At 32.4% G+C, this 18,880-nt stretch overlaps 1 protein-coding gene and 1 pseudogene across 2 annotated transcripts; both read right to left on the reverse strand.

Moving 5' to 3' along the window:
- Positions 1-2,743: 2,743 nt before the first annotated feature.
- Positions 2,744-9,393, reverse strand: LOC146902894 (putative flavin-containing monooxygenase 1; annotated as a pseudogene). The gene is made up of 5 exons (XR_015022720.1): positions 8,752-9,393; positions 8,446-8,686; positions 3,895-4,073; positions 3,408-3,757; positions 2,744-3,319 (listed from the first exon to the last, which is right to left on the reverse strand). The product of XR_015022720.1 is annotated as a putative flavin-containing monooxygenase 1 (transcript).
- A 3,203-nt stretch (positions 9,394-12,596) lies between these two features.
- Positions 12,597-18,027, reverse strand: LOC146902895 (putative flavin-containing monooxygenase 1). Its single transcript, XM_085733418.1, has 5 exons — positions 17,459-18,027; positions 15,641-15,881; positions 13,737-13,915; positions 13,267-13,616; positions 12,597-13,173 (listed from the first exon to the last, which is right to left on the reverse strand). Exons 1-5 carry the CDS (start codon positions 17,924-17,926, stop codon positions 12,831-12,833), a joined length of 1,581 nt encoding a protein of 526 aa, XP_085589544.1. The 5' UTR covers positions 17,927-18,027; the 3' UTR covers positions 12,597-12,830.
- Between the last annotated feature and the right edge of the window lie 853 nt (positions 18,028-18,880).

The raw sequence follows: 18,880 nt of genomic DNA on the forward strand, positions 1-18,880 counted from the left end.
CTTAAAGAAAGAAGAAAAAAAAGCAGTAGGTGATATTGTGCATAAATTAACAACCAGTTGTGTAATTGTTGTGAATTCGATAAAAAATCACACCAATAAAATTTGATGTGTGGAGTAAATTAATCAAGCAATCAAGCAATAACCAATATATGCGTGGGTAACAATTATAAACACAAGAAAAAGTTAAAACAGCGAGAGAGAGAGAGAGAGAGAGAGAGAGAGAGAGAGATGAGAAAGAACACAAGCAAATTTGTTTACTTAGTTCGGTCCAATACTGACTTAGTCTGGGGGAGAGGGGGAAAGAGCAGCTCTCCGTTAATGATTAGTAACTTTACAAATAGATATCAAATGGTTACAAGAATTAGTCTTCAAACCTAATTCTACCCAAAGTCCTGAATCTCTTCTCGTGACCAAGAGACTCAATCCTAATAGTGTTTATCCAAGGTAAATCAATGATGATTCAATCCCAACCCTAGTGTTTGTCGCCAAGAGAACTCTCTACAAACTCTAGTTTTGTTGTTGGCTTCTAATCCTTGTTTTATACTCTCTGCAATTCTATATATGCAAGGTTTATATTTATAGAGAAATAAATCGCTTAAAATTTGGAACAAATCTCACGCTGAAAATATGTTTTTATTTTTCACCTTCAGCACAAAATCAGGTGCCGATTTTATCACTTCGGACGCTGATTTTGTCAAGACAGAAGTCTCAAAACTGGTCCCAAAATCGGGCTCCGATGTTGCCAAATCGGCCGCCGATTTTGGTGAAACATCAATTTTGAGTAAAAAAAAATTTAAGTGTGACCTTCCAAACCATAACAAATTAAGTATCAAGCAACAATCATAATCGGTAAGTATCTAAGAGTGAAGCAAAATAAAAAAAATAATTTGCACCCAAGATTTGTATGAAACTGAACTCTAACCAAATCACTAACTATAATCAATCAGAGCCATATTCATAAACAAAAAAGTGAAATAAAAAGTGTTTTTCATCCGAGGAAATCTTTTTTTTTTTTGGTAGTGGCCGGGGTTTGAACCCCGGACCTTGCATATTTTATGCATTGTCCCAACCAACTGAGCTAAGCTTACGAGGACCGTCCGAGGAAATCTATACTATATATAAAAAAAAACTACCCCTTCCAGCACTTTTAGGTTGGATTTTTCCTTTCAAAAATAGCCTCAATTTTCAATACAAATAACACATGTAACAAATAGATAAAAATACATTTAAATATTAAAATAAAAATGTAACAAACACAAATGTTCAGTTTTTTTCTTTATCATTTAAAAAGTGTCATTAAAAAGATGAATGAAGATATATTTATTTTTTCATTATCCCAATTATACCCTTAAACAACAACTTTTTCTATAATAAAGATTGTTGTTTTTTTTTGACAAGAAATAAAGATTGTTGTTTGTGTCATTAAAAAAATAAGAATTTAGATTATATATTTTTGTTATATTGTTAGTTTAATTGAAATAGATAATTATGATTAGTTTGATTTGTTATAATTTGAAAGTAAAAAACAATTATATTTTTAGTTTTAATCAAAATTAAAATTTCATAAAAACATTGTTCATAATTTTCAAACGTTAACATAATAAAAAGAGCGGAAAGACACGTGCCCGTTTTTTTCGCTAGTCACTGATAGTAACAAAGTGTGTAACCAACAACAACTCTGTCAACATAACAAATTGCACAAATAATTGAGCATGTCTCCAAGAACAAAAAAAAAGATGCATAATCAATTATTCCACGTCAAACCATATTCACCGCATTGCCACACTCTTCCAACCAATTCTTTCTCCACATTTCTTCACCATCCTCCATCTTCTCAAAACATATCATCACTTCCTTCAACCCCATTCAATTCTCAATTTTTTTGCCTCAAGTTATCTCTTCTTCTTCACCATCTTCACTCAGGGGAGGTTTCCCTTTTGCCAAGGTACGTTAATTCACAATATACAAGCGGTGGCGGAGCCAGAAAATATATCTGGGGTGGGCCAACAAAATTAACTCTAATATAGTAAACAAAATACTTATGTTGTAATAAACGTTAATCACAAAGTTCTTCAATCATGAAGTAAATTTTATTCTCTTAGTTACAACCAAACACGATATTTTCAATTAAGCCTATTCAACAAACAATAACAACAAACAAGAGAATAAGAAAAGAATGAGAGAATGAGAAGTTTAGTTATCTAACAAAGGAAGTGAAGAAGTTGGGTGGGCCAGTTGGGAAAAAACAAATCAAGCCAAAGATATTTTAGTAATTTCCCTATAGGAAATTTTTTTTTGATTGTTAGTGTTGTTTTGGACTCATTCAATTTCTGATCGATTATTAGTGTTGGTTACATTTTCGATGTGTAGGTAGTTGCTTTATATATAGGGCACACTGTAGCTTCCAATACTAGTTAGTATTACGTAACAATGTAAGCGTCATTAGTCTAAAGCGACTATAGTGTGTAGTATTTTGATTGTTAGTTCTTGTTGGATCTTCTTGGTTAGTTCTGAACAGCTTGTTGGTAATTCAGTTATAAATAACTAAATAGAGTAAACAACCATATTGGTACTGGAATGTGTGAGACACTGTCACTTAATGTACCGAAATTATAAACACATCAAAGTCTCTTTTTTATTAGTCATTTTGGTCTTTGTATCTGTTTTTTGGTAGTCAATCGAGTCTTCAAATGTGTTTTCATTGGTCAACATAGTCCATAAAATTACTCACAAAAAAGATATTAGGGATGAATTTTGCTATTTCAATACATTTAAGCACTAGTGTGACAACGTCTCACACATTCTACACCAAAATCTTTTTTTGATTAACATGGCAATAAACCTATTCATGACTACATTTCAGAAACATGACTCTTGAGTTTATGAAAGGCGACACCATTTTTAAAATTAACGTATCACTAAATTTTTCCCTATTATTTATGCAGTGGCTACTATAATGATTATAAGATATATATTCAATCTTCCTTCTCATAGTCTTGACTACTGTAGGGTCCAAATGCATCAGATTATCCAGTCCTTCTTCCTCCACGAATTCCATCCGAGATCGGTACATATTTCATCACTATGGTTAATGCTATATGTTGAAATGCAGTGTCTCTTATAAAACCTTGTAGCCCTTTTCATTACTTCTGTCTCCTTAAGAGTTTGTGATAGCATTCTCTCAACTTTTGGAAGCTTGAATTTGTCATCTACAAGTCCAGAAAGCCACATTGTTCGTAGCTCTGAAGAGTAAAGATTTGAATAGGTCTCAACGTATCCCACAAAAGCCATGTTTGGAATCAATGGATGGATGGTTCCCCTTTCATGATTAGCATAAATCAAGACATTAGTTTCTCATGTATTTTCTTTTGAAAACGCGAAAATAATCATAAACAAGGATTTCTTACCTGTATAATGGCATAAGACCAGAGGGGTACTCCAACAGGCTACAAAAAGGCTCTGGTAAAATGGTTTTGATCTTTTTCTTTCCATCAAAACCAGTTGCAAGGATCACTACATCAGCTTCCACCTTTGTGTTATCTTCAAATTCAATTCCTTCATTACAAAACCACCACTTTGATGCTTTTTTAAATAGAATTTTACCTTTTTCCACCTCTGAGAAGAAATTTTCTGGCATTATAGCCATTTGACATGATGCATAATCCTCCACAAAAGGGTGTTCTGGTTTTAAATTATACTTCTCCAATGGAAATTTCCACAGAAGGTAGGACTCGATGAACTTTGAAATGCCAACCCTCTATATTATAGATTGTTGGATTGCACATCATAAAACAATTAGTTACACATTTAATTAACAGTCATGGTAATATTTGGTCAATGCTGTATGCATTATTATATGATTCAGTTAGTGAAAGATTTTAATTACATTTATACCATTGGAGATAATATGAAGCAGAGAAGAGCTTTGAGTAGGCCTTGGTTTGGTCTTTCATGGAGTAACTGAGAAAATCTTGTTGAGTAGAACAAGAAAAATGGCAAACCCCATATCCAATAATATGGAACTGTCCAATGCAAAGTTCTAATCAACATGGTGCATGATTTTCCTTCAATTCCTTCAAAAACAAAGTCAGCACAAGTTATAGTATTTTTTTGACAAAGCAATTAATTACTTATACTTGTAGATGTTGAAGTTTAAGAAACAAAAGAAAGAATTGTAGTTTGACAAATTAAATAATGTCGACTTTTTGCGTTGACATGTATCAACATATTTTTCCATATTTTTTTTAGTAAACATATTTTTCCAACTTACTAGTGTAAAACTGGCACACGTGGCTCTAATTTATGTGGGAAAAAAAGATGAAAGTCAGAGTCAAGTCATTGAAATTCATTTTCTCAATTCAACAAGTATACCATAGAAGAGTCTACGTGTGTGAATTTTTTTTGTAAGAGTTAACTTAAAATCAGGTTCAGAAATCAGGAGCAACGTGCCACGATCAGAAGCAACGTGCCACGATGGAGAGCAACGTGCCACGATGGGTTGAAAGCAGATCCTGATGCAAGCACTGGAAAAATCGTGCCACGATGGAATCGTAACGTGGCACGATGGTACGCTGAAGGAAATAAAGAAAACGTATTTTCAGTGCAGATTTGTTCCAAATTTTAAGCAAAACTTTTACTATAAATATAGGCCTTGTATCAGACTATTTTAAGAGAGATAGAGGGGCTGAAACAAGGGTTTAGAAAGGCAACAACAAAACTAGGGTTTGTATAGAGTTTGTCTCTTGGCAACAAAACTAGGGTTTGTGGGTTGATTTACCTTGGGAAACACTATTAGGATTGAGTCTCTTGGTTACGGGAAGAGGCTGGGATTTGGGTAGAATTAGGCGGGAGACTTATTCTTGTAATCCATCTCTTTGTAACGCTACTCATCATATAGTGGAACGGAGGGCTGCTCTCTCCCCCAGACTAGGTCAATTTGGACCGAACTGGGTCAACAAATTCTTTGTGTTCTCTCTTCCTTTTCTTTCGCTGTTGTTTTCTACTTTTGGCTTGTGTTAATTGTTCCATACACTTTGATTTTGGTTGCTTAATTATCTCTTGCTCCGCACATCAAGTTGTTATTGGTGTGAGTTTTCTCATCGAATCCTCAACAATTGGCGCCCACCGTGGGGCAAGGGTCAAAGGATAATCAAGTACCATGGGTTCGAAGTGGGATATTGAGAAGTTTACCGGAGATAACGATTTTGGGTTATGGAAGGTAAAGATGGAAGCGGTGTTGATACAACAAAAGTGTGAGAAAGCTTTGAAGGGTGAAGGTTCGTTACCGGTCACCATGACACGAGCGGAGAAGACCGAGATGGTGGACAAGGCCAAGAGTGCCATTGTCTTGTGCCTCGGAGATAAAATTTTGAGAGAAGTAGCAAAGGAACCAACCGCGGCATCGATGTGGGCAAAGTTGGAATCTTTGTATATGACAAAGTCTTTGGCTCATCGGCAATTCCTAAAGCAACAACTCTACTCATTCAAGATGGTGGAGTCAAAGGCCATCATGGAGCAACTTACGGAGTTCAACAAAATCCTTGATGACTTGGAGAATATTGAGGTGAATCTTGAGGATGAAGATAAAGCTATACTCTTGTTGTGTGCTCTACCTAGATCTTTTGAATCGTTTAAAGATACCATGCTCTATGGAAAAGAAGGCACTGTTACCTTGGAAGAAGTTCAAGCAGCTTTGAGAACCAAGGAGTTGACTAAGTCGAAGGACTTGAGAGTTGATGAAAACGGGGAAGGCCTAAGTGTTTCAAGAGGGAATGGTGGAGGTAGAGGTAACCGGGGAAAGAGTAGTAACAAGACAAAGTTTAAATGCTTTAAGTGTAACAAGATGGGTCACTTCAAGAAGGATTGTCCGGAGATTAATGGTAATTCTGTACAAATTGTCTCTGAGGGTTATGAGGATGCAGGTGCTTTGATGGTGTGCTCTTTGGAGGATGAAGGTGATGTTTCTCACCTTGGGGGTGATGCCTGGTAGAGCGGTGGTCGTCTGGAGAGACGTTAAACACTCAACATCAGCCTGGAGAGGCGGTGGTAAGAATACTCATGATCTACCGGTTGAGGTGGAGGTTCAAGGTTGAAGACATAATGGGATGTACTCATTTGCTAGTTGAGAGGTTGGAAGCTCAGCTTTAGGTGGAGTTGAACACACCGGGAGTGGTACGACTATGGAGGACCTTGGGTGCTATGCTCTAGTGGTGAGCAAGGGATTTCTTCATGAAGACGGAAGGCATTCCGGAGGTTGAAGAATGTATAGCACGGCTTGTGGAATTACCCTAAAAGTCCAAGGGTGATTGGATGCAAGGTGATCTTCAAGGAAGCGGGAGATGTCTCGTATTGAAGAGGTATGGTGTAGTCTTGTAGAACTACCTGAAATTCCTAGTGTAGTTTGGATACAAGGATCTTCGAGAAGGTGGAAGACATTCCGATGGCTGAAGAGGTTAAGGTGTGTACTTGTGGAACTACCTAAAATTCCTTGAGTAGTTTGGACACAAGGATCTTCAAAGGGGCGGAAGGCATTCCGATGATTGAAGAAGTTAGGGTGTAAACTTGTGGAGCTACTTGGTGTAGTGGGAACAAGGGAAAGAGCAGCAAGGTGGTTGATGGTTTGGTATCATCACTGATTTGAAGTCAAGGTGGAGAATTGTAAGAGTTAACTTAAAATCAGGTTCAGAAATCAGGAGCAACGTGCCACGATCAGAAGCAACCTGCCACGATGGAGAGCAACGTGCCACGATGGAGAGCAACGTGCCACGATGGGTTGAAAGCAGATCCTGATGCAAGCACTGGAAAAATCGTGCCACGATGGAATCGTAACGTGGCACGATGGTACGCTGAAGGAAATAAAGAAAACGTATTTTCAGTGCAGATTTGTTCCAAATTTTAAGCAAAACTTTTACTATAAATATAGGCCTTGTATCAGACTATTTTAAGAGAGATAGAGGGGCTGAAACAAGGGTTTAGAAAGGCAACAACAAAACTAGGGTTTGTATAGAGTTTCTCTCTTGGCAACAAAACTAGGGTTTGTGGGTTGATTTACCTTGGGAAACACTATTAGGATTGAGTCTCTTGGTTACGGGAAGAGGCTGGGATTTGGGTAGAATTAGGCGGGAGACTTATTCTTGTAATCCATCTCTTTGTAACGCTACTCATCATATAGTGGAACGGAGGGCTGCTCTCTCCCCCAGACTAGGTCAATTTGGACCGAACTGGGTCAACAAATTCTTTGTGTTCTCTCTTCCTTTTCTTTCGCTGTTGTTTTCTACTTTTGGCTTGTGTTAATTGTTCCATACACTTTGATTTTGGTTGCTTAATTATCTCTTGCTCCGCACATCAAGTTGTTATTGGTGTGAGTTTTCTCATCGAATCCTCAACATTTTTTATACACTTTTTTCTTCTTCTTCACACCAAATTTTATGCTTGATGAACATGAATACGGAATACATTATTCACTTGTTGCATTTATGTGCAAAACATTTGTCCACGTTTTGCAAAGGGATGGTAATAAGTCAGACTAGTTTAGAGGGGCTTACAACCTAACCTAGAATAGGTTAGACTATGCTTTTGTCTGTAATAGGGAATCGCTTAGACTTTTTTAAAAATCTATTTAACTAAAAGGTTAGGTCGCGGATCATATAAAAGCTTCTTAGACATTTCAGGTCGGCCTACTTAAGTAAATATGAATAATATTTATTTTAAGAAGTAAATATGAATAATATTATTTATTATTAAAATTATTATACTATATACTTTGAATTAAATTATAAATCTGTTAACCTTTTCAGTAATTTAAGCCTATTAGTATACGATAATTTTTCGCAGTTTAAATGTATTATTATAAACTAGAAATGAAATATAATATAAGATATAGTTAAATTCTCAAAAAATACATATCAGTCTTTCAAAAGATCATACTCAAGTCTTAAATTTTTTTTACTCGCAAACTAATTTCTTGTAAAGTCTAGTTCAACCTAACATATTCCCACTTGTAATTTTGAATCATGTAAATTGGTGCTCATAGAGGGTTTGTGAGTGATTATTGTATTACATCATCTCTGTCAAAAAAACAGAGAGTATGTGAGATTGTGATTATTGATTACGATAGGATATCTATATGAAGGCTAGACTCTTATTTGTGTGGTTTTAGTTGATCCTTAATGTCATAAGAAGCAATATACAACGATATTCTATAGTTTTAGGTTGAGTTGTTGAATTTGGATATTGGTCTTCCCTGCATTCAAATCGTCTCTTTTCATCAATCAATGAATCGACATTTCATTTTATATTGTGCATATTATTAGTTTTGATTTTTTTTCATAAGTTCTTCTGTTTTTAGAATCTATTTTTTATTTTCATTTTAAACATAATGATTTTTTTTTAATTAAAAAAAAAATTTATACTCAAGTAACTTGAGAATAGGTTTTAATTAATCACCTTGGTTTGCCTGTGCACACTCCATGGCTAAATCGATAGCAGATTTTTTTAAACCAACCACCACAACCTTTTTGTTGTTGAGAAGTTGATTAGATGCTTGTTGATCAAGTTTACAGTAATCAAGTGTATGGAGGACCTGGCCATTGAATACCTCCGGGCCTTTTTTGTGTGGAAATACTGGAATATTCGGTATGTCCCCATTTTTCCCTAAGCAAACCACAACAAACTCGAAACTGTACCACTGAAATACATAAAACAGTTCAGTTGCCATTAAAAAAAATAGTTAAGATAGAGGTGAATGAAGACCTGAATGGTATCTGAGTCATTTGTCTGCACAGCAACATCCCACATGGATTGTCCAGGAAGTAAACTTCCATAATCAAGATCATTTGGTAGTCCTACTCCTCCAAACTTGGGGTTACCAGTGAACTTGAGTTCAACTACCTTAGAGTTAAACCTAACATTCTTTACCAAATCAAAGTGTTTAGCATATGATCGCAAATAATCCAACACTTCCGTGTGTGTAGGAAAATCAGGATTATCTCTATTAGGCCATGGGAAATCAGTGAATTCATAATCTCTACGATGAGATTGAAGCTTTGTTGAATTGTAAGTACAATGCTTCCACACCCCACCAATGGAGTCAGTGGCTTCAAATACAATAGGATTGTGGTGTATTAGTTGTTTTGCAATTGCTATGCCACTTACTCCACCTCCTATTATGCCTATTTTTGATACTATTTTTGGATTGTTATTTTCACGGTTCATAGACATGATTCAATTTGGTATTGATAAAAAAAAAAATATTGTAATGAATTTTGGTTTGTTGAAATTTAAATTAGCAATGATAGGTGACTAATGAATGTGTGAGAATGATGAAATGCAAGGATTGGAGATTAGCATTTATAGATCGCTCTAGATGCATTAATCCTATAAAAATAATATCCTATCAAAATAATCAATTTCGTGCTATATATCTACGGGGTAGTCTTTTAATTCATTCATGACATTAATTAATATGGTCAATATATATATTTCAAAAAAAAAAAAATATGGTCAATATATAATTAATACCACAACATTATCCATCATACATACATGCTCGTTCAAATTGTTGAAAAACATCTTCATTTAAAATGTGTGACACTTAACCTAATTATTTAGTTGGACAAAATATTAATTGTGCAAACATATATACTTCCCTATTATTCTTGATGGTCTTGAGTTGAACTCATCTTTGCACGATATCAATGAACTACTTACCCATTCAACTAACCTTTGCACGATATCAATGAACCACTTACACATTAAATTAACTTTGCTGACTGTATCCTATACTAATCTAACGATACTATAGACAAACATACTACCTCCGTCCTTAATTATAAGACCCTTTTACAAAAAAAATTTGTCCCTTTTAATAAGACCCTTTGGTATTTCCAAGTACATTAATTATTTATTTACCAACTACCCTTATTTATTTTGCATCTTTTTCTTCAATCAACAATAAATATTATGTTGAAAACATAAATTTATTCTCTCTCTTAAGGATAAAATTGTAAAAACAATAGTAATTATATACAAATTTAATACTACAACCAACTTTCTTAATTTCCGTAATTTTGGCAAAAGGCTCCTATATTTAAGGACGGAGGTAGTAATTTTTTTACATTGAAAATAGTCAAATGTAATGTATTTTTTTTTTTTGAAGGAAAATGTAATGTATTGATACTTGATAGATTGCATTGAAAACAACACAATTTTAACATCACTAAAAACAAAATGAATGAATTTACGAACAAGTTCATGGCAAAACTCAAGTTAATAGCATAAACCAACAAAATACTTACATTATTAATATGATAAAATCAAATTGACTGAAATAATTCTATCACATTAATAAACCAACAAAATACTTACATTATTAATGTGATAAAATCCAAAATTAACTATTAAGTCATTAATTGAATATGTAGTGGATGTCTCCATAATTGAGACTAAGTCTTTAATATATTGAATGTGTAATGGATCCAAGCTTCACACAAACAAACATTATAAAAAACATAAAATCAAACAACCGCACCAAGTCAACAAGTGAAAATCACTTATTTATATTAAAAGGGCGAAAATGATGTGTATAAGTAATTTCGAATAAAAAAACTCAAAATCACCCCTCTACAAAATGAAGAGAAAGAAAGAATTTAGAGAAAAGATAAAATTTCTTCATCTTTCTTTGATCTCCATTCTCCACCCATTCGGCTCGGTTTGTCAGTTTCAACGAAATATAGGGAAATTTATGTGAACCAATTCGTAAAGGTATCACAAAACAGTACACACGGTTCGCAGCATGTCAAAAGAATTATGTGACCGTCCATTTTTACAAACTACAGTAACAAAACAATGCTGCTTTCACAACCTTCTTTTTCAATTTTCTTATGATGATTATTTTTCTAAGGGTTAATTAAGTTTTTAGTCCCTATAAATATTCACAGTTTTGTTTTTAGTCTCTACGAAATAAAATCACACTTTTTAGTCTCTGCGACATTTTCCTTAAACATTTTAGGGACCAAAGATGTTGATGGAAATTTTTGACAGGGCCTAAAAATGCTGATGGAAAATTTTATAGGGACTAAAAAATGTGATTTTATTTTGTAGGGACTAAAAACAAAATTCTAAATATTTACAGGGACCATTTACTTAATTAACCATTTTTCTAATGTATGACATCTAAACAACCTAGTAAAAGAATTATTTTTCTAGTTGCGTTAGTATTTAATTTTGTAAAAAGATTGTGCTTCCCTAAGAATGAAATATGATAAAAAAAAAAAAATTAAGGATTATTTTATTTATTTTGACATGCAGATGTTAGTTGTTAGTTAGTATGTTTTGTTAGTAGCTACAGTTTGAACTATGATCCTCCTTTGGATCTTCTTGGTTAGTTAATTAGTTAGTTCAAATCAGCTTGTTGGTTAAGTTAGTTGGTAATCCAGTTAAAAAAAAAAAAAAAACTATATAGATTAAACAACCATTTTGGTTCCCAAATCTGTGAGTCGAAGGAGTCGAAATTATAAACACAACCAAAGTCTCTCTTTTATTAATCATTTTGGCCCTCGTATCTGTTTTTTGGTAGTCAAATGAGTCTTCGATTGTGTTTTTCATTGGTCAATTTAGTGCATAAAGTTAATCAAAATAGAGGTATTAGGAATGGTAGTATATAAACTGATGTACTAGGCGTTTTAGAATTGCTTTATCTTTTTAGCTTCAATCTGCATTAGAAGAGTTCTCATGTTTTATCCAATATTCATGTACTGTTAATTCTTAACACCTTGTCCTCTGATTCCCAACAGTAGTTGTTTATATGGTACATGGTCACATGGAGGATTATGATATAAATCCAATTTGGCAAAGGCATGAAATTAGGTTATGCAGACTAGAGGAAGGAAATACAATAAACCATTTAATTTCCATTCTCCTACTGATATAGTTGAGGTGCCAGTTTTTATTAACTTATTATTGCAGGTCTGCTCTGTTAGGGATTCATATGAGAAGTTCAAGAAGCAGGAGTAGAGGTTGTTGGGATACATGGCGATGATTCTTCGTCTCATATGGTAAAACTCAGAATTTTCACTGCATAATTTTTGTACCTATTAATTTACCAATGCATTGCATGAAATTTAGGCATTTATTGCACCATGAGCAAATAGAGGATGAGAAGCACACTAATCCTAATACCTTGCAGTGCAAGTTATCTCTGTGTGGTACAATTTTAGTGTTGTACAATAGGATTCGTATACAGCATTTGCTTCATAATATCATTTGCCAAGAAGTGTAAACTTTCATTTACCTTGTTGAGTGAGGGGGTTAACAAGGTAAGGAAAGAGTGGGGAGTGCCTGGTGATTTCTGTTGTGTCCCTTTTGCCTTAATTAATTCATAGTTGGTCAAGCATGTAACTATGAAATTGTTTGTAACCATTATAATTAAGTAGCTGATTTTTATCACTTTGGTCACATGAAAGTGATAAACATAATATTTCTTCTCCTGTAGAGAGCAAACAATTGTAACGTATCGTGATGGAAATATTACCTTCAATTGTCACAAACACTGTCACATATCAATATCTTCGGCACATGGTAAGTTTGAGTTTGCTATGTGAGATAACAGTTATCAGAAATTTATATGATTTATTTGATTAACATAGATATAAACCACGAAAGATTTATGATTACATTTCAGAAACATATTATTTAGCACACCATTTTGAAAAGAAATAAAAAAAAATCACTACATTTTCCCCTCTCATTTTAAAGGGGAAAACATGCTGTTTATGTTTACTATTATTTATGCCGTGGCTACTATAATGATTATAAGACATGTATTCAATGATTCAATCTTCCTTCTCATAGTCTTGACTACTGTAGGGTCCAAATGCTTCAGATATCCAATCCTTCTTCCTCCATGAATTCCATCCGAGATCGTTACATATTTCATCACTATGGTTAATGCTATATGTTGAAATACAGTGTCTCTTATAGAACCTTGTAGACCTTTTCATTACTTCTGTCTCCTTAAGAGTTTCTGAAAGCATTTTCTCAACTTTTGGAAGCTTGAATTTCTCATCTACAAGTCCAGAAAGCCACATCGAGCGTAGCTCTGAAGAGTGAAGATTTGAAACGCTCTCAACATATCCCACAAATGCCATGTTTGGAATCAATGGATGTATAGTTCCCCTATCATGGATTAGCATAAATCAAGACATTAGTTAGTTTCTCATGTATATTCTTTTGAAAACGCGAAATGAATCATAAACAAACATTTCTTACCTGTATAATGGCATAAGACCAAAGGGGTACTCCAACAGGCTACAAAAAGGCTCTGGTAAAATGGTTTTGATCTTTTTCTTTCCATCAAAACCAGTTGCAAGGATCACTACATCAGCTTCCACCTTTGTGTTATCTTCAAATTCAATTCCTTCGTTACAAAACCACCACTTTGATGCTTTTTTAAACAGAATTTTGCCTTTTTCCACCTCTGAGAAGAAATTTTCTGGCATTATAGCCATTTGACATGATGCATAATCCTCCACAAAAGGGTGTTCTGGTTTTAATCCATACTTCTCCAGTGGAAGTTTCCACATAAGGTAGGACTCAATGAACTTAGAAATGCCATGTCTCTATAATAGATTGCACATCATGGAACAATTAGTTACATATTTTATATTTAGCAGTCATTATAGTATTTGTTCAAATGTTGTATGTATTCGGTTAGTGAAATTTTTTAATTAAATTTATACCATTGGAGATAATATGAAGCAGAGAATAGCTTTGAGTAGGCTTTGGTTAGGTCTTTCATGGAGTAACTGAGAAAATCTTGTTGAGAAGAACAAGAAAAATGGCAAACCCCATATCCAGTAATGTGGAACTGTCCAATGCAAAGTTCTAATCAACATGGTGCATGGTTTTCCTTCAATTCCTTCAAAAACAAGTCAGACTAGTCATATACTTTTTTTTTTTGACAAAGCATTTAATTAGTTATATTTTTATACATGTTGAAATTTAAGAAACAAATGCAAGAATTGTAGTTTGACAAATTAAATAATGTGGACTTTATGCGTTGACATGTATATCAACATATTTTTCTCACTTACTTGTAGGCTTTTTTAATTGTAAAGTTGATGTGTTGATATTTACTAGTATATATCAAAGACATCGGGTATTGAAACTTGAGTTAATTAATATTAGTACACATCCTATTGTGTAAAACTGGCACACGTGGCTCTAATTTATGTGGGAAAATAAGATGAAAGTCAGAGTCAAGTCATTGAAATTCATTTTCTCAATTCAACAAGTATACCATAGAAGAGTCTACGTGTATGATTATTGTTTTTTCAAAGTAAAATAAAATACCTGCTCGCAAATTATTTGTAAAAAAGCTAAGAGCTGTGGTTGATCTAGAAGAAAGCCAAAATATTCATAATTGGTTAAATCGCAATAAATATGAATTCTATGTTTTTATTTTAATGTAATTTTCATTGAATACCGTACGTAGGAGTGTCAAATAAAAAGAACAGCACTTCGTACGTAAGTTAAAAATTCTTTATTTACATAGTGTCCAACCAAACCAGGCAAAAGTAGAAAATAACATAAACGTTCAAAAAAAGATTAAATGACAATATATTAGTTACATAGCCAATAACCTTTTGAACACTTTGCACGCATAAAATATTATAGTAAAATAAAGAACTGAAAATGACAACATGAGAATAGAAAAACGACGAACAAGCATCAATGCACCATGCATATTACTCTCATCCCAATAATTGAAAAATTGCTAGGAGAAAAATACTGTCATCATGTCCCACAACCCAATAATCGACAAAATGGAATATAAAAGGCAAATTTGTAAGGTAGGGAAAGTGTCCAACACACAAGTGGTAGATCCATTTCTAACAAATTAGTCAAATTTGTAAAAGAAAAAATAAATTAGTCAAAGTAATTACTAACATATTAAATTATCTAATACAATATTTTTTTTTCTTCATAAGAATGTTTAATTGTGGCCATGAAACTTGTCACACCCACAAATTGGATAACATAAATAAGCTTACCTTTGAAACAAAAAGAAACACTAAAATTGGAAAACTAATTAGTATGAAAATGACCAAAGAAAGCTGAATGAATATTGTGCTACAAACAAGCCTAACTGCAGTTGCTTTCATCAAAACGTGCTATATAAGATTTTGTCAAAACAACAAAACAAAACAATAACCGAGAGAATCAGATATAGGCCGCCAAGAATTTATGAAGACCCCCAGTTATATTATTGTTCCTCAACTAATTTTTTTTTCTCAATAATTAAAATTAATGGTTTTCAAAAGACTAAAAATCACAATCATATTTAATGCAAATAGTTATGAAGCTGACTTTTTTTTTGTGTGTGAAAGGCATTATGAACTTGACTATGACAATATATCTACGTATATATTTATGTGTGTACACACACACACGTACGTACGTACATACATATATTCAGAAAAAGCATTTTAATAAGTGGTAATCAAAATTAGCTGTATATTGCAAATAGTACTACTATCACTTAATCATAATTCAAGTAGTATATTAATTATGAAATACCAGACATATTTTTTACATAAATATTTATGATCGAGTAACTTAAGATTAGGTTTTGATTAATTACCTTGGTTTGCCTGTGCACACTCCACAGCTAAATCGATAGCAGATTTTTTGAAACCAACCACAACAACCTTTTTGTTGTTGAGAAGTTGATTAGATGCTTGTTGATCAAGTTTACAGTAATCAAGTGTATGAAGGACCTTGCCATTGAATACCTCAGGGCCTTTTTTATGTGGAAATGCTGGAATCATTGGTATGTCCCCATATTTCCCTACGCAAACCACCACAAACTCGAAACTATACCACTGAAACTTGGATAGAGGAAATAATTATCAGTGCAATTCATACGCTCATGTATATGTACATTTGTGTAAAAAAAAAAAAGTGTACGTACATGTGAATGCTCAAATTATTAAAACCTTCTCTGCATAATATAATTTTAATAACATATAGACCCATTGCAACGGTGATCCTCCTACTTTTGGTAAATTTTAATAAAATATTATTTTTGTTTTAATTTTTTATTATTATGAAATTCTTTTTTTTGGTGCTAATAATGGTGCAGATCCGCCTTTGCACCATTTTTGTTAATATATAGCACTCTTTGAAATTTATTCAAAAAAAAAAAACTGCAAGTATAGCTTTGAATAAGGGTCTGTTTGTTACGGATTAAAATAAAAGTGATTTTCTTATAAAATAATTTAGAGATTATATTTTAGAGATTTTATGAAAAATCAAAATCTATTTTGCGTTTGTTTACCGTAATAAAAATCACTTTTTTTAAACAAATAATTTAGTTTGTTTGGATGCAACTATATAAAAGTGATTTTTTGTTACAAAATTAGTTCAACTAATTTTCTCTCTCCTCTAAAAAAATCTATTTTTTGAGAAGCTGCTCTTAACAGCTTCTCATTTGAAGCTGTTTTTAGATTTTTTTTAGATTTTGATTTTTTTAAAAAGTTGTAACAAACGGATGCAATATTCTTAAAAGTGATTATTTTATTAAAATAAGTGATTTTTTCTTAAAAAAGCTATATCAAACGGGCTCTAAAATCATCTAATCTACACAAAGAAAAAAGTTAAAGATGAGCTGATTTTTATTTTATTTTTATTGTTACTTATTTTATTTTTCTCATCTACCAAATTTGATCGCCACTTATTCAAATACATTTTATGAATATATTTAATATTGTGTCAAAAAATATTTCTAAATGCTGGACACTTTTCACCTAACAAGTCAATTTGTAGACTTCCTTCAAAAAAAAAAAAAGTCAATTTGTAGACTTAAATTAGACTCAACACAAATTTTAAAATAATATTACATATTAAAAGAATTTATAGTTTTACATTTAATTTATCTAACTTTCCATTTTATCATTTTGTGGAGGTGAGGAGACGAGAGAATATATTATTTACATTGTGAGGGAATTTAGAAGTATGTGGAGTGAAAAGAAATGTGGATCCTCTCATGTTTAATTAAATATGAGGAGTCGTGTTCATCATATATAAATTGTTCATATACTAAAAGTATGGATGTATCTAATATGATCCTCTTAAAAATGATTCAAAAGTAGTATTATTTTTGGTAAAAAAATAATTTATAATAATAAAAAATGCAGAAAAAATATAAAATTTTATTAAGATTTATTAAAAACACTAAGGTCTATTTTTGAATCAGGTCCACATTAGACGTCTCTTAAAAGTATTAACCAGTTTATGATGCTCTGGAAGCTAGTTTTCTTTAGATAATCAAAATTGATTAACAAAAGTAATAAGGTACTCTAACCTAAATGCAAAATAGCTAATTAAATTAGAGTTTGAAATACATAAAATAGTTTAGTTGTCATTAAAAAACATAGTTAAGTCAGAGGTGAATAAAGACCTGAATGGTATCCGAGTCATTTGTCTGCACAGCAACATCCCACATGGATTGTCCAGGAAGTAAACTTCCATAATCAAGATCATTTGGTAGTCCTACTCCTCCAAACTTGGGGTTACCAGTGAACTTGAGTTCAACTACCTTAGAGTTAAACCTAACATTCTTTACCAAATCAAAGTGTTTAGCATATGATCGCAAATAATCCAACACTTCCGTGTGTGTAGGAAAATCAGGATTATCTCTATTAGGCCATGGGAAATCAGTGAATTCATAATCTCTACGATGAGATTGAAGCTTTGTTGAATTGTAAGTACAATGCTTCCACACCCCACCAATGGAGTCAGTGGCTTCAAATACAATAGGATTGTGGTGTATTAGTTGTTTTGCAATTGCTATGCCACTTACTCCACCTCCTATTATGCCTATTTTTGATACTATTTTTGGATTGTTATTTTCACGGTTCATAGACATGATTCAATTTGGTATTGATAAAAAAAATTGTAATGAATTTTGGTATATTGAAATTTAAATTAGTAGTAACTAGGTGACTAATGAATGAATGTATGAGTTATGAAATGCGAGGATGTGAGATGAGTATTTATAGATCGTTCCAGCTCCATGCAGTCGTCACACTGAGATCACGTGCCGTAGACTTTTACTTGTTTGAAGTGAATCAACAAGAAAAAATAACAAAAGTGTTTACATGTCTATTGATTTCTTTTGGCCAAGTTTGCACTATTATAATAATAATAATAATGATAATAATACTTTTCATGGAAATTCATTGGTTTTGTTTGAGAACTTTCGTGCTACCTACGAGGTAGTATTTTAACTCATGGCACTAATTTGTTCAATATAATACCATTGCATTATCCATAATGCATATACGCTCATTCAAATTATTTGACAAATTACCAAATAATTTTAATATTTGATCAATCCAATATAAATAATCAACTTGTTTTTTTGACACAAATAATCAACTTGTTTGAACCGATGAAAATTAATTAATATGTTGACAATATTAATATTGTTTGTGTTTATAATTGGGAACTTCTACGGTACATCCGTAAATTAAGGTGTACCGATACTCCTGCTTCAAAAATCTTTAAATTAACTATTATTTTTATGGAATAAAGAACTATTTGTTGATATTTATATTTTAGAAAATGTCATTTTATAAGAAAAAACATCATTTCATTGTTTATAAAAATCATACTAATTTTTTTTTATATTTTATTGTAAAAAATAATCAAAATTATCTATTATGAGTACAAAAAATTCAGAAAAAATAAATTTTATTTCTTCGACGTTTTTGGTAAATAAGATTTAATTATTATAATTATAGGTGATAGAAAACAATTTTTCTCTTCAAAAAATAAAAACATTTAACTATTAATTTATTGATTTTGTGTACCAATACAC

The sequence above is a fragment of the Medicago sativa genome, chromosome 8, assembly GCF_051527215.1.
Source record: "Medicago sativa cultivar Bolivia chromosome 8, Bolivia_mono, whole genome shotgun sequence".
Classification (NCBI taxonomy): domain Eukaryota; kingdom Viridiplantae; phylum Streptophyta; class Magnoliopsida; order Fabales; family Fabaceae; genus Medicago; species Medicago sativa.

Bases quoted from the DNA above. Each gene is read 5' to 3' on its own strand.
- LOC146902895 (XM_085733418.1), bottom strand. From the start codon at position 17,926: ATGTCTATGAACCGTGAAAATAACAATCCAAAAATAGTATCAAAAATA. The intron at 13,916-15,640 runs GTAATTAATCAA...TTGTTTTTGAAG, and splicing joins GTGTGCACAGGCAAACCAAG to GAATTGAAGGAAAACCATGC. The intron at 13,174-13,266 runs GTAAGAAATGTT...AATCCATGATAG, and splicing joins GGTCTTATGCCATTATACAG to GGGAACTATACATCCATTGA.